General features: G+C 36.4%; 1 protein-coding gene across 4 annotated transcripts in view; it reads left to right on the forward strand.

Annotated features, from left to right (window-relative positions):
• Positions 1–706: 706 nt before the first annotated feature.
• kif13ba (kinesin family member 13Ba) overlaps positions 707–12,375 on the forward strand; it is a 64,324-nt gene continuing 52,655 nt past the window's right edge. For all 4 annotated transcript variants that reach the window (XM_073869275.1, XM_073869278.1, XM_073869276.1 and 1 more), the window contains exons 1-2: positions 707–1,865; positions 8,270–8,354. In XM_073869275.1, the coding sequence (XP_073725376.1) occupies positions 1,796–1,865; positions 8,270–8,354 (155 nt within the window). In that variant the 5' untranslated portion in view covers positions 707–1,795. The remainder of the gene's footprint in view (positions 1,866–8,269; positions 8,355–12,375) is intronic.

Here is a 12,375-nt window from a genome sequence, read left to right on the forward strand (position 1 = left end):
CTAATATAAAAATACGACCGAGCAGTCTCTGTACATGATTTTAAAATATTCTTAATCAGTTTTCTCAAACAACTGTGATCAGCCATTTACGTGACAGATAGCATCTGTCTGGTTGATGAATCCACGCGGGTCTTCGCTTAGTAATAGTGAATTAAAGTAAAAAATATAGTCAGCGCTAGTGCATTAAAAACTATGAAATTATACACTGTACACGACCAATGCGCATTTTAAATGCAACCAGCAGGAGTCGCCACATCACAAGTAAATAAAATTTAAACCGAAGGTTATAAAATCTGAACTGTCACTGACGCAGGTCAGTCGCCACATGGTGTAGTTAGCTGCACATATAGTTAAATATGTGGAAGACATATCCAACAGTACATACGAATTTGACATAAAAAGGCAACAAAAATGGGAACATTAAGGTCACCACAATCCATGAACTTTTATTATATAAAAATCTCCACCTGAAGTTCAGATATGATTCCAGCAGACTAGATGGTACTGTGACTGACAAAGATTTGTTTTTTTAAGCTAAAATAACATTTTTTAATACTACTACATATAACACTATTATTTACAACAACAATACTATTAAAAAATAATGATGCGTAATTGATTAATATTTAAAAATGTATATTAAGTGTTGTAAGTTGTTTATTATTGGGGGCTTTTACTTTGAAATCTCAACTTCCGCTGGGCGTATTTGAGCTCCGTAACATCGCTGGCTTCCCAGCGCTCACAGTCATGAAATAAAGCGGCTGATTATTACGACCGTAACAGCCACATTGGACTCCCTAAAGCGGTTGATTTTTTAATTTTTTTGGACTGATTAATGCTTTAAAAGACGCTTGTTTTATCTGTGTGACGTTTGATGATAGTCCTGAAGATTTGCCAAACTGGACAGGAATGTAACAGCACCATTGTTTTAATCAGCCCGTGAAGTTGGACCCAGCCTGAAAAGAAACCAAAATTGAACACTGACCAGATTTTGTGGCATCAACAACCGAGGATCAGATTTCGGAAATAATTGGCTTATTTGTATTACAGCATTTAAAATATTTTTAAGGTCGTTCACACATGCTTTTATCTTTCCTGACCTGATTTGTTTGCCATTTCGTGCATGTTAAAGTGCTGCATTGACAGATTAGCATCTGAGAGTAGTTTAATGTTAGCCTAACCTTTATGTGAGTTGCAAGCATTGTCTTATTATTAATAATTGTTTGATATAATGGTTTAACACTAAACAACAGACTTGCGTCTCGTGCAGTCATCTATTTCTCTAGTGAGGATTTTTAAACAAGCATTCAATTCTTTAGCCTTTCCCTGGTTTAAAAATTCTGGTCCTAACACTGCAAAACTCCTGTTTCCATTCAAAATGTAATAGTTAGACTGTCACAGCCTGGCATGAATTATTTAAACCCTGCTGCTCACTTATTAGTTACTTGGTTTCCTGCCGGACAAAAGTCTTGACATTTGCAGTTTGACCAAGTGTGAATGTGACCAGAATCCTAAAGTGTTTCAGCTCTTTTTTTTTACTCAAAACTTGATTCTTCAACCGTCAAGACTTCGCACCAAACATTTTTTAAACATTTATTTAGGCGAAAATGTCTTATCTTTGCCGTTCAAAGCGTAGAAAAACTATGTGAGGAGAATGATGCTGTATTCTGGACTCGACACGCTTCAGATATCACGAAGTATCCGGAATTAAGTCGAAAGGCATATCTAGATGAATTTTATTTGATGAACTTCAAACCTCATAACACAGCTTTTTGTGGATATACGGACATACATCATGGGTGACGCTAATTTAAACGACTCGAACGTGAAGGTGGCTGTACGAGTCCGACCTATGAACCGGAGAGGTGAGTTGAATTTTAGGTCACCCACAGTGCACATACAGTTATGGGCTTTATGTCAAAACATAGGGAGCTACCTACCAAGACCACTGAGAAATCACCAATATTGCTGTCTAGGTAGTCAGAGAGATTTTATAAAGGAAGTGGTCAATAATATGGCCTCAATTAAAGCTCCAAAAAAAAGTACTGTTTACCAGGACATCCCACCTTAAATGTCAAGTAGGCCAATGCCCTACTGTATGACTACTGTATACTACTGTTGTGTATATTTAATCATTTGTGATTAAAAACTAGGGTTGCAAAATTCTGGACACTTTCCATGGGAATTAATGATAATATATGGTATTTAACGGGAATATATGGGTATTAATGGGAATTTGAAAAAATTGCAGCATTGCCTATCACAGCCTATAAAATCTTCCAGTGTAATTTTGTTAAAAAAGCGATATTTTATGCAATTTAAGTTGAATTTTTACCCTGCTTATTCTTTAGACACATGCACACTTGCTGTTGAAGGGTCATTGAGGCCACACCCCCTGCATGTAGTTGCATTCTTCCATAACATGCGCAAATAATTTTTTGAATCCTGCAGACAAAATAATGTCAAAATTTCCAACTTTGCATGTTTTCATGTAAATTACATGAATTTGTTTAAAACTTCCTTGTGTTCGGTGTAAACTACAATGCTATAATGTTGTTGCACACTAAAGACAAATACACTGACTGAGAAAACATTTAGATGATCATGAGATAATTAAGTACCCAAAAACCACCCAAAAGTTTGGACAGACTACTATTTTTTTTATGTTTTTTAAAGAAGTCTCTTATGCTTATCACGCCTGCATTTATCTGATTTACATTAGAATGATTTCTGAAGTATTGTTGATTAAATAAATCCACAGCTTGATGAGCGATATCAGGATTCTTCAAAATGTTTATTACCTTGCATGCATGTTTGCTTATGACCAAACAAAATGTTTAATTATGTTTGTATATGATATACTTATATAAATTGCCCTAAATTTCCAAATAATTCCCATAAATTCTCGTTAATTACCTTGCATGCATATTTGCTGACCAAACAAAATGTTTATTTATGTTTGTATAGACGGTTTCAGCAGTAACAACATAAACAAGCGGCTGTCGCGGTCCGCACATAACTTCCGGTAAACTTCGCTAATAATAAATAACCACAAAGTACTTTTGAACATAGTTTATTTATATAACAAGCAAAAAAAAACAACAACACATAGATTGCCTAGGAAACCAAAACATTTGTTATTTTCGACAAGGCATTTGTTGAAGAGATCAATTTCGCAACTAGTCAGACCATTAAAAAAACGAAACCGGAAGTAAAGTTCGGATCCAGATGTGTATCACGTGCGTCCGATGAAACCGTCTATATGATATAGTTATTTAAATTGCCCTAAATTTCCAAATAATTCCCATAATTCCCATTAATTACCTTGCATGCATGTTTGCTTATGACCAAACAAAATGTTTGTTTATGTTTGTATATGATATAGTTATTGCCCTAAATTTCCAAATAATTCCCATAAATTCCCGTTAAGTATCCAATTTGGTATATTTCGAGAATTCCCAAGATGAAGTTCCCATGGAAAGTTTCCAGAAATTTACCAGAAACTTTACGCCCCTTTGCAACCCTAATTGAAAGTAATGTTTAAATCTATCCATCTTTTTTAGAAACTTTAAAGATTTCACCCACAGAGAGACATTTATAATTCATGAAACATTTTGGAGCTGAACCGAACTTCAAATATTATATTGACTGTAAATATTTCTGTGGCTGTTTAACAATTTTTTTCCAATTGTTGAAACCACAATAATTAAATTTTCTAACATGCTTTCATGGTTTTTTTTTTGACTGTGGGACCAATGCTGTATACTGCATATAGGATGTAGGAATCTCTACCTGGATGAGAGCCCAGTAGGGATAAACAGTGTATAATTTTTTATATTTAAAATGACATATTTGCATGATCCCTCACGTGAATGTATGACATTAAAGCAGATCTTTCCGTGGGAGAACATGTGTCTTGTTAAAGCCACTGAAGCGTGAAGTATTCGCTACATTGTAGCCATGCGGTCACGTGCCCGACTGAAGAGTAACATTCAGTCACAAGACTCAGTGTTGAGCACAGTTGGAGCTTTCAGCACTTGCTAAAGCCTTTAAAACACTTCTTTGGTTTTTGATAAAATAATAAATTTGCTTCATTGTAGTATGCCCGAATCTAAAGACTTTTAGTTTTGGGCACATCCATTATTTCTGTCATAAGACATGCATGACTTCTATTGTAGTTAGTGCATGATTCTAAATGTCACTTAGGTTTCTGTTGTTCTCTCTCTCGCTCTCTCTCCCTCTTTTTCTCTCTATTTTGGACAAAGGCAGGAAGGGAGTCTGAATGAACTATTTGCCCACGTTGCATAACAGAGCATATTCCCATGGCCAAATGAGTTTGGGTTCTTGTAACAAAATATTCATATCCATTCTCAAAACTATGTAAATATGGGTGCACAATGCCATATTGGTAAAATATGGATAAAGGATTAACTCGGATAAATTGCCTAGTTAATGATTTACTGGTGACCAACATGAGTACACATATTGCATAATGTCTATCGTTCATAGCATACCGAATGTATTATGTGCATGTTACCATTGAACCATGCATTGTTGAGCGTGTTACCTGTTTTAACCAAAAATCTTATAGAAATTAACCCCAGGGCATTGTTACTGCATTTTTTTGGATCATAAGTAATCACTTGATCTTTGTGTTATTGTGATTTTCTCAGTCTTTCCAGTATGTCACTGTGTACTTTTTGACATGGCTTATCTTTAGTGAACACTATTGTGACATAATGTAGGAAACTCTGATTTGCGAATGGCTAGTTGTGGTTACCACCACGTTTATAAATCCAACCCGGCCTTCGTATTGGACTACTGCCACCAATGGTAAGAGGAAACCAGTTGTTTCCTGTTCGAACAGGAAGTTGTCACAGCTAGTGTGGCTTCAGAATGCATCCTTTCCAAGGATTTCTGAGTCAGCTGCTGTCTGCTTCCCTCTTTTTTCCTGCAGGATGGTGTTGGTGGTTTCAGACATGCCTTTGCCTGCTGTCGTATTTGGGAGTGTATTAGGAGTGTCTTGTGTTTGTCATCATTTCATCATAGGATTTCAGCCAAAGTGGACCACGAAACTATAAGTGAAATTGTTTCAAATCCTTGTTTGGTTGCAAAGGAAAGCCCCTTCGTAACAGGCTGCTGCTGACACAGTGTTTGAAAGAATGTTTTTGCCGGTCTTTCCTGCTGCTATCAGGCTGACGACTTTACCCAGGCCAAGACTTGAGCTGATCCATCTGTTTAGCAGTTTCACAATGTCAGTAACCATCTGCAACATACACGGCAGTAGTGTTGCATATTGTGCATAAAAATGAAAGTGTTTGCCAGTTAGCAAACCAAGCGGGAATGCGGTTTTGTGATAAATTGAATACACAGCAAAACTTTCAGTGTTAAAAGAACAGTGTTAATAAGCCACACCCAAAGTGTTAAACATTTACACTGAATTAGAGATTTTTTTCACAGGAACCCAACACTGCTGTATTATTGCAAAATTTAATTTAGTATAAAAATGACCAAACAAATCTTTGATTAGTGCCGTGTTCAAAATATCAATACGACAATACATCGTCATGAACGCCTAATGATGTGCGCATCGATACAGCACCTTCCGTATCGATTCGCATGCACTTTTAAAAAGTGGCGTAACGAATCGCTGTTGATCCATGATCCATATGAAAATGACGTATGTGACTCGCGGAGTACGTAGAGTAAAAGGTAGCGGGGTATATTTTCACTTTCCGTGTCCGTCTCGCAGGCGCACGCGTCTGCACAACTTGCGCGCCGCATTCTCTCTCTCTCGCTCTTTCATGTGCATGCGTATTTAAAATCAATGAGTTCAGTATGAAAGCGTGGATATCTTGGCCTATACTACTGCAAAGGGCTTTATTAGCCACTCTCTTATAAAACAGTACTAACGTTTTTGAGAAGAAACGCACCAAAGAGCTGCACGTGAAAAGTGTGCGTCTAGGGAAGAGATACAGAGCTACTTCAAACTATAGATGTCACATTAATAATCTGATTTCTATTAAATAGTATAAAGTCTGACTGCATGTTTAAACATATATATTCATAGATATCCACACTATTCCTGACGTAAATGTGGGCGACGCCATCTTGAGCTCAGTTGGGTAAAACTTCCGGTGAGCCACTACAGCTAATAGTAGTCCTATTGCGAGGGATACGTCCTATTGTGTGCCGTTTTGACTGGCATTTTAATGCTTATTATGAAATCCAGGAAGACCGGCATAATTTGTGCAGTTAGGGGTTGCCATAATAGATGATACAAACGCAGTAAATCTTTACAAAACAGTTGTTTTAACTATAATACACGCACAAGAACTGAACGTTTATGTGGGGCGCGTGCATCTATTAACTGTATCCACACATCCATCCAGTAAAACCTTACATAGAAACTGACAGTGAACAATAAATACAATAATTATTCAAAAACAACATATTATGCTGATAAAAATAAGCTGATTTATTTATTCTGCTACTATATATTAGATTACAGTACATAATATATAGCCTATGACATTAACTGCTTATTAGTTAATGTTTATAATAGTTTGTGATGTGTTTACGCTTTACTTATGTTATGTTTTAAATGTTTTTTTTAAGCAAATAATTTCATAAGCTCATGTCTTATTAACTGAATAATATTTTCATAAAACGAAAACAATACTGAAAACATGTAATAGGAGTTTAATATGTTTATTATGGTTTGTTTAAATAACTTACATTGTGTTGAATGAGAAGCATAAGTTACTGCTGCTGTCGGATCGTGTGAAGCTTGATGTGTAGACATAAAAACTCGATAAGTCGATTAAAAATTGCCGTTTAAAAAAACCTCACACCAGGGACAGTTGTGAAATTTTAAACCATCACCTGAAAAGGTTAAAAACAACTAAACAAGAAGTCTCTGTATATTCCATGTATTAAACACTCGACTGACTGTCCCACTGTAGAGATACGGCATGTCTCTGTCCTTTTATTTTTGCACATTGAAGACCCGTCATCCCCGAGGAACAACATGAAACGATTGAATATATCTTGATGTATCAGGACACTTCTTAATTTCATCCTCACACTGGTTCATACATGAAATTATGACCGTAATCATCATGGAAATCGCTGGCTATGGTTCAGTAACACTACGTGCCGGAAGTCGCACCCATAATGCGCGCAAAGCGCCATGGGGCATAGGAATAGTGTGGATAAAATAATTAAATGAGAGATAAATATAATGTCTAGCTAGAGTAAGGCACTATCTTTGTAAAACTGCTTTAAAAAAACGTATGTTAAGTACTAACTTAATTTTAAGTATTTCTATGAATTACCCCAAAGCTAATAAATGAATGGCAAAAACACAACTTACAACACTGCTTATACAATGTACAATAAACAGATAATAATAATAATAATGTTTCTAAATCCTGAACGAAAATGTAATTCAAAATGGTCTTGTATCGTGATGCGCATCGTATCGTTGCCTTGTATCAGGATATGTATCGATACATAGCCCTACCTATGATCAGGAAAATTATTACATTATGGTACTTATATCAGCATCAGCAAGAAAACAATATCATTTTGGCTTCTCTAGCTGTTATAAAAACAAGAAATTAAGGGTCAAGTGCCTAGTTAAGGTCAAACTAATAACAAAATCACCCTAAAAGTGATTAATCTAAATTTTGTGCACTTTGACAGCAGTATTCGAATATAAAATACGTAAACAATTTGATAAGATTCGATTTGTCAGATAGCAGTTGCTTTGATGAATAGTGCTATTAAATAGATTCCCATATGGTATCTAGTGTGTAGGCCAAGCTTGAATCCAAGCCTTAGTTGAACAGCTTTTTGCTAATGTGGTTAGCAGCCTGTCTGGAGAGATTATAATTCGATTACAGATTGATTGTCCTGAAATGCCTTTTAATATCCCATCTGAGTCCATGGGTTTTTAACACACTAGTTTGGGCTGAAATGCTTGCCATATTGGTGGGTGTAGTAATGGATGTTAAAACGATGGTTAGATTGCTGTTGTCCAGCATCTCTCACGCTGTGATATAATCCGCTGTTATTGATTTCACCCTTTTCTTCTCTATAATGGAACCTCAATAGGTCAAAAGATGAGCCTGTTGGAGCCATTTAAGTGATTTGAATGGGACAAACATATTAGTGACAAAACATACACTTTGTAGGAGTGTATGGCAAAAGAAATCATTGCATATATTCGGTGTCTTATCTACCCCAATGTATTTTTCCACAACAGAAAAGGATCTGAACACAAGATGCGTTGTGGAAATGGATGGAGGTCAAACTTTACTGTATCCGGCAAACCTGGGAAAAGATTCCAGGTAAGTTGAATTTGGAAGTGTGTTCTTATTATATGTGACCCTGGACAAGTCATAAGTAGCATGGGTATATTCGTAGCAATAGCCAATAGACCAGTTCAAATGATGTAAACAACACTAGTCCAGAAACACTTCCTGTTACAGTTTGTGACTGTTATTTTTTTATTTCACATATATTATTACAGGGCTCGAAATTGTGACCATTTTGGTCGCATATGCGACCGAAATTTAATCTGTGCGACCTTAAAATATATTTGGGAGCATTTGTGCGACTGCCCATTTTGTTGTGACGCGAGTTGATTGTGATCCTGCGTGCTGGCGCTGTCCCAGGTTCAGTGTTCTCTCCAACGATACATAACCAATCAAATTTCACCATTAAGTTCTTGCGTTTAATGAAGACCGCAGATTGGCTAATATGAGCGTCAGTCATTCCTTGTTGCCGTGGAGCGCGGAAATGTGAAAAGACGAACGCGTCGCGAGCATGATGAGAGCGAGCCGATTACAGCCAAGGTTATTACTGTATTTTTTGACGACGATCCGGATTCAAATGTAACTCCACCACCGGAAAATACGAGTTGACGTTAAACCTTTCAGAGTGGCTTAAAGATTTCGAGTGTCTTCGCTATGAAAATGTAACTTACTGTGTTTACTGTAAATCCTGTAAAACGGCGTTAATGGCGGAATCAAAACATTTTAAGCGCCAGACGTACCTTACTTAAACATGGCGAAAGTGCCAAAAACACAAGACGTGTCATGACAAATGTGTTTATTATTGATGGAGACACCGACCTGTCTGTCAAAGTGTGTTTGATGGTGTATGTGCGCATGCGCTGGTGAATGGACGTTCGACAAACATCCTTGTGGTCCATGTTGCTGTGGAATACGACAATGCTGATGGTATGTTTTTATTGTATTTTTTAAAACATTGCCTATTTAGTAGTAAAAGCATCCTGGTAATGCAGTTATCAATACCAATATATATTAGCCTTCTATATTAGGGTCACTTAAATGTCCCAATTAATCAGTGTTTTACGTGTTTGCTAGATTTTCTATGTAATCTTAATCATGTTACCTGTAATTGTTAAATTATTATTGCTGCTATACTATTTCAACAGCATTGGGTATTAATTTAGGAATTTATGCAGCAAAAAATAAAATAAAATAGAAGACCAACTTTTAAATGCTGGCCATAGGATGTGTAAAGCCCGGTGGTGGTGTTTTATTTTTAATAAAATAAATCTATTAACATTTACATTGTAGTTGGTGCTTTTAAATTTTTGGATAAATGCGCCTAAATTTTTGCTGGTGCTCCTAACTCTTTAAAGTTGGGAGCACCAGTGCTACCAAATAAAAAAGTTAATTTTGAGCCCTGTATTATCATTAAGATGTTTGTTTAACTTCAGTTAATTCAGGTTTATATGTTCTGTTGGTTTATTTTATCCCAAAGTTTATCTAGTATTAAAAAACGGAAACAGGAAGTGCTTCTGGACCAGTGTTGTTTACGTCTCTTGAAATGGTCTATAGGGCTGGGTATCGATTCACATGTTCCAGATCGATTCGATTTGGATTCACACGCTATTAAATCGATTCGATTACTCGGTTCGGTTTCCGATTCTCGTGGCGATGTTTATACTCTGTTCTCGATTCAACTCAATGAATATAGATTTAATACAAATACTATATTTATAAGAAAAAGAACAGAGAACATACGTTTACAAATCTCTAATTTTCAAATGCATACAATTATGTTAAATACAATTTTGATGCAAGATGAAAAATGTATGCTAAAAAAAGTTGGAACAGTCGCATTCCTTGATCAAACAGGATCAGGTTATTTAATTGTAAAAAAAATCGATTCGTGGCCTTTGAGAATCGATTTCAAATCAACCACGTAAAAAAAATATTATTTTTTTTTTTTTTTTTTTTTTTTTTTTTTTTTTTTTTTTTTTTTTTTTTTTTTGTCGAGCCCTAATAGCCAACAGTACATTGTATGGGTCAAAATGATAAATTTTTATGCCAAAATTATTAGAATATTAAGTAAAGATCATGTTCCATAAAGATATTTTGTAAAAACATATTTATCACTAATAAGATGTGTTGCTAAGGACTACTTTTGAACAACTTTAAAGACGATTTTCACAATATTTAGATTTTTTGCACTGGTAGTTTCCAGATTTTCAAATAGTTGCATATCGACCAAATCTTGTCCTATCACAACAAACCATACATCAATGGGAAGCGTATTTATTCAACTTACAGATGATGTATAAAACAAATCTCAATTAAGGAAATGCATCCTGTTATTTTGTATCCTTGCAACTGTGCGGCATTGTAAACTGTATACTTTGAGGGCAGCGTCTCATTTTAATGTTTTCAAGTTTGTTCCTTTTCCTGTTTTAATTTGTGTGTTTTGTGAATACAGTAAATATTCTGACCCAACTGAGAGGTGGGCCGAGTGTATCGTTGTCAGTTTAAGTCATGAGCACACTGGGGTCTAAGGAGAACAGGAATGTGGACGTACGGTGGTCTATAACGCGGCCTGCTGTTCGCTTCATCCTGCCGTGTGTCGGGACATAACTCTCTTCTGTCTGACTTCCCCTCTTTTTCTCGACCCTCTGTTGTCATGGAAACGCGGGAGGAGGGTTAACCCTAGGTCATCCACAGCTAAGGAACTCTTATGTCCGGAGAATAGGAAAAATACAGGCGAGCTTTAGCATCTGTCGGCCATAAACATTTCCTCTGACTTTTATGGCGGGTAAACAAACGGGAACGATTATTTTTTGCTCGCTCTTTTTCTTACGCCGTGATGTGCGAAGAAAGACAGAGGTTGAACAGGTTTTAAACTTGGAAGTGAATACTCCAGCCGCCTGCTGCCTTCAAACAACAGATAGTTTAATTGCAGAGCCGAGTTCACGCGACGTGCTGCGCCGTCCGCCCTGTTAATGCCCCCCGCGACACAGATGCCTTAAATGGCAAGGTTCACATGATCGAAATAGACTATGCAGATTCTTGGTTGCGTGTTGTATTAATCATGATCTGTCAGAGACTAAATGCATTCCACGACACAGTAGATTCATCTTATTGTGATGCCTACACATGCTGTATTTATGTGCCGGTGTATGCATCTCTTTCAGTCTTTTGTGTGGTCATACCACTCACAGCATGTCTGATGGCATCCCATACTCCGGTTGAATGAATCTTAGTCCCTGTCTGTTTACTTCAATGAAACAAAGTGGCATTTATGTTAGCAAGCCGCTCCTACGGTGTTATTATATGGAATGAAGTTGAAACAGTGTCTTTAGCAGATGAATTAATATGCCTGTCAAGTCTGTGTGTATTATTTTTGGCAATATTCATGAATTATGTTTGCGTTTATGTATTTTGTGTTAGGACACATTTCTCCTTGTGCACTGTAATCCCAAACATTTTATCATACAGCTTTTATGCATTGGTAGACGCTTTTATCCAAACTCACTTACAGAGATGGGTTACTCATTGGTCTCCTGGCATGTTGAGCCATGGTGATGCATGCAAATGACACTGATGTGCAGTTTGCCACTTAAATTAATTTTGGCACTCCCTGCTTTAATAGTTTTATTACCTGTATTACACATCTTTGGCAGATTTTTAGCACATTATGTTCCTTTATTAATAAATGACTGGGTTGCCAGCATATCATGTCTACAAACATCCCACCTAAAATAACCAAGCCGTGTAGACAGGGTGTGTTTTGACTTGCAGGAAGTAGTGAGACATACAACAGTCAAAATGAGTTCAGGCGTGTTAAGGTTACTGCATTGTTTTTAAGAGGAGGGACCAATGCCTTAATCTTCACATTGTCCATTCTTTCTAAAACAGCATGTGACCAAGATTCCTGGAAAAAACAGCATCTGGAAATAATGCATCATGCTGAAAATCATTATGAAAATCATTTTTGTGTACAAACATCTCATGCACATCATAAATATCTAAATTGTAAATCATAAGTGCATCTAAATATGAAAATACTTCTATACGTTTTAAC

This window comes from Misgurnus anguillicaudatus, chromosome 7, assembly GCF_027580225.2.
Source record: "Misgurnus anguillicaudatus chromosome 7, ASM2758022v2, whole genome shotgun sequence".
NCBI lineage: Eukaryota > Metazoa > Chordata > Actinopteri > Cypriniformes > Cobitidae > Misgurnus > Misgurnus anguillicaudatus.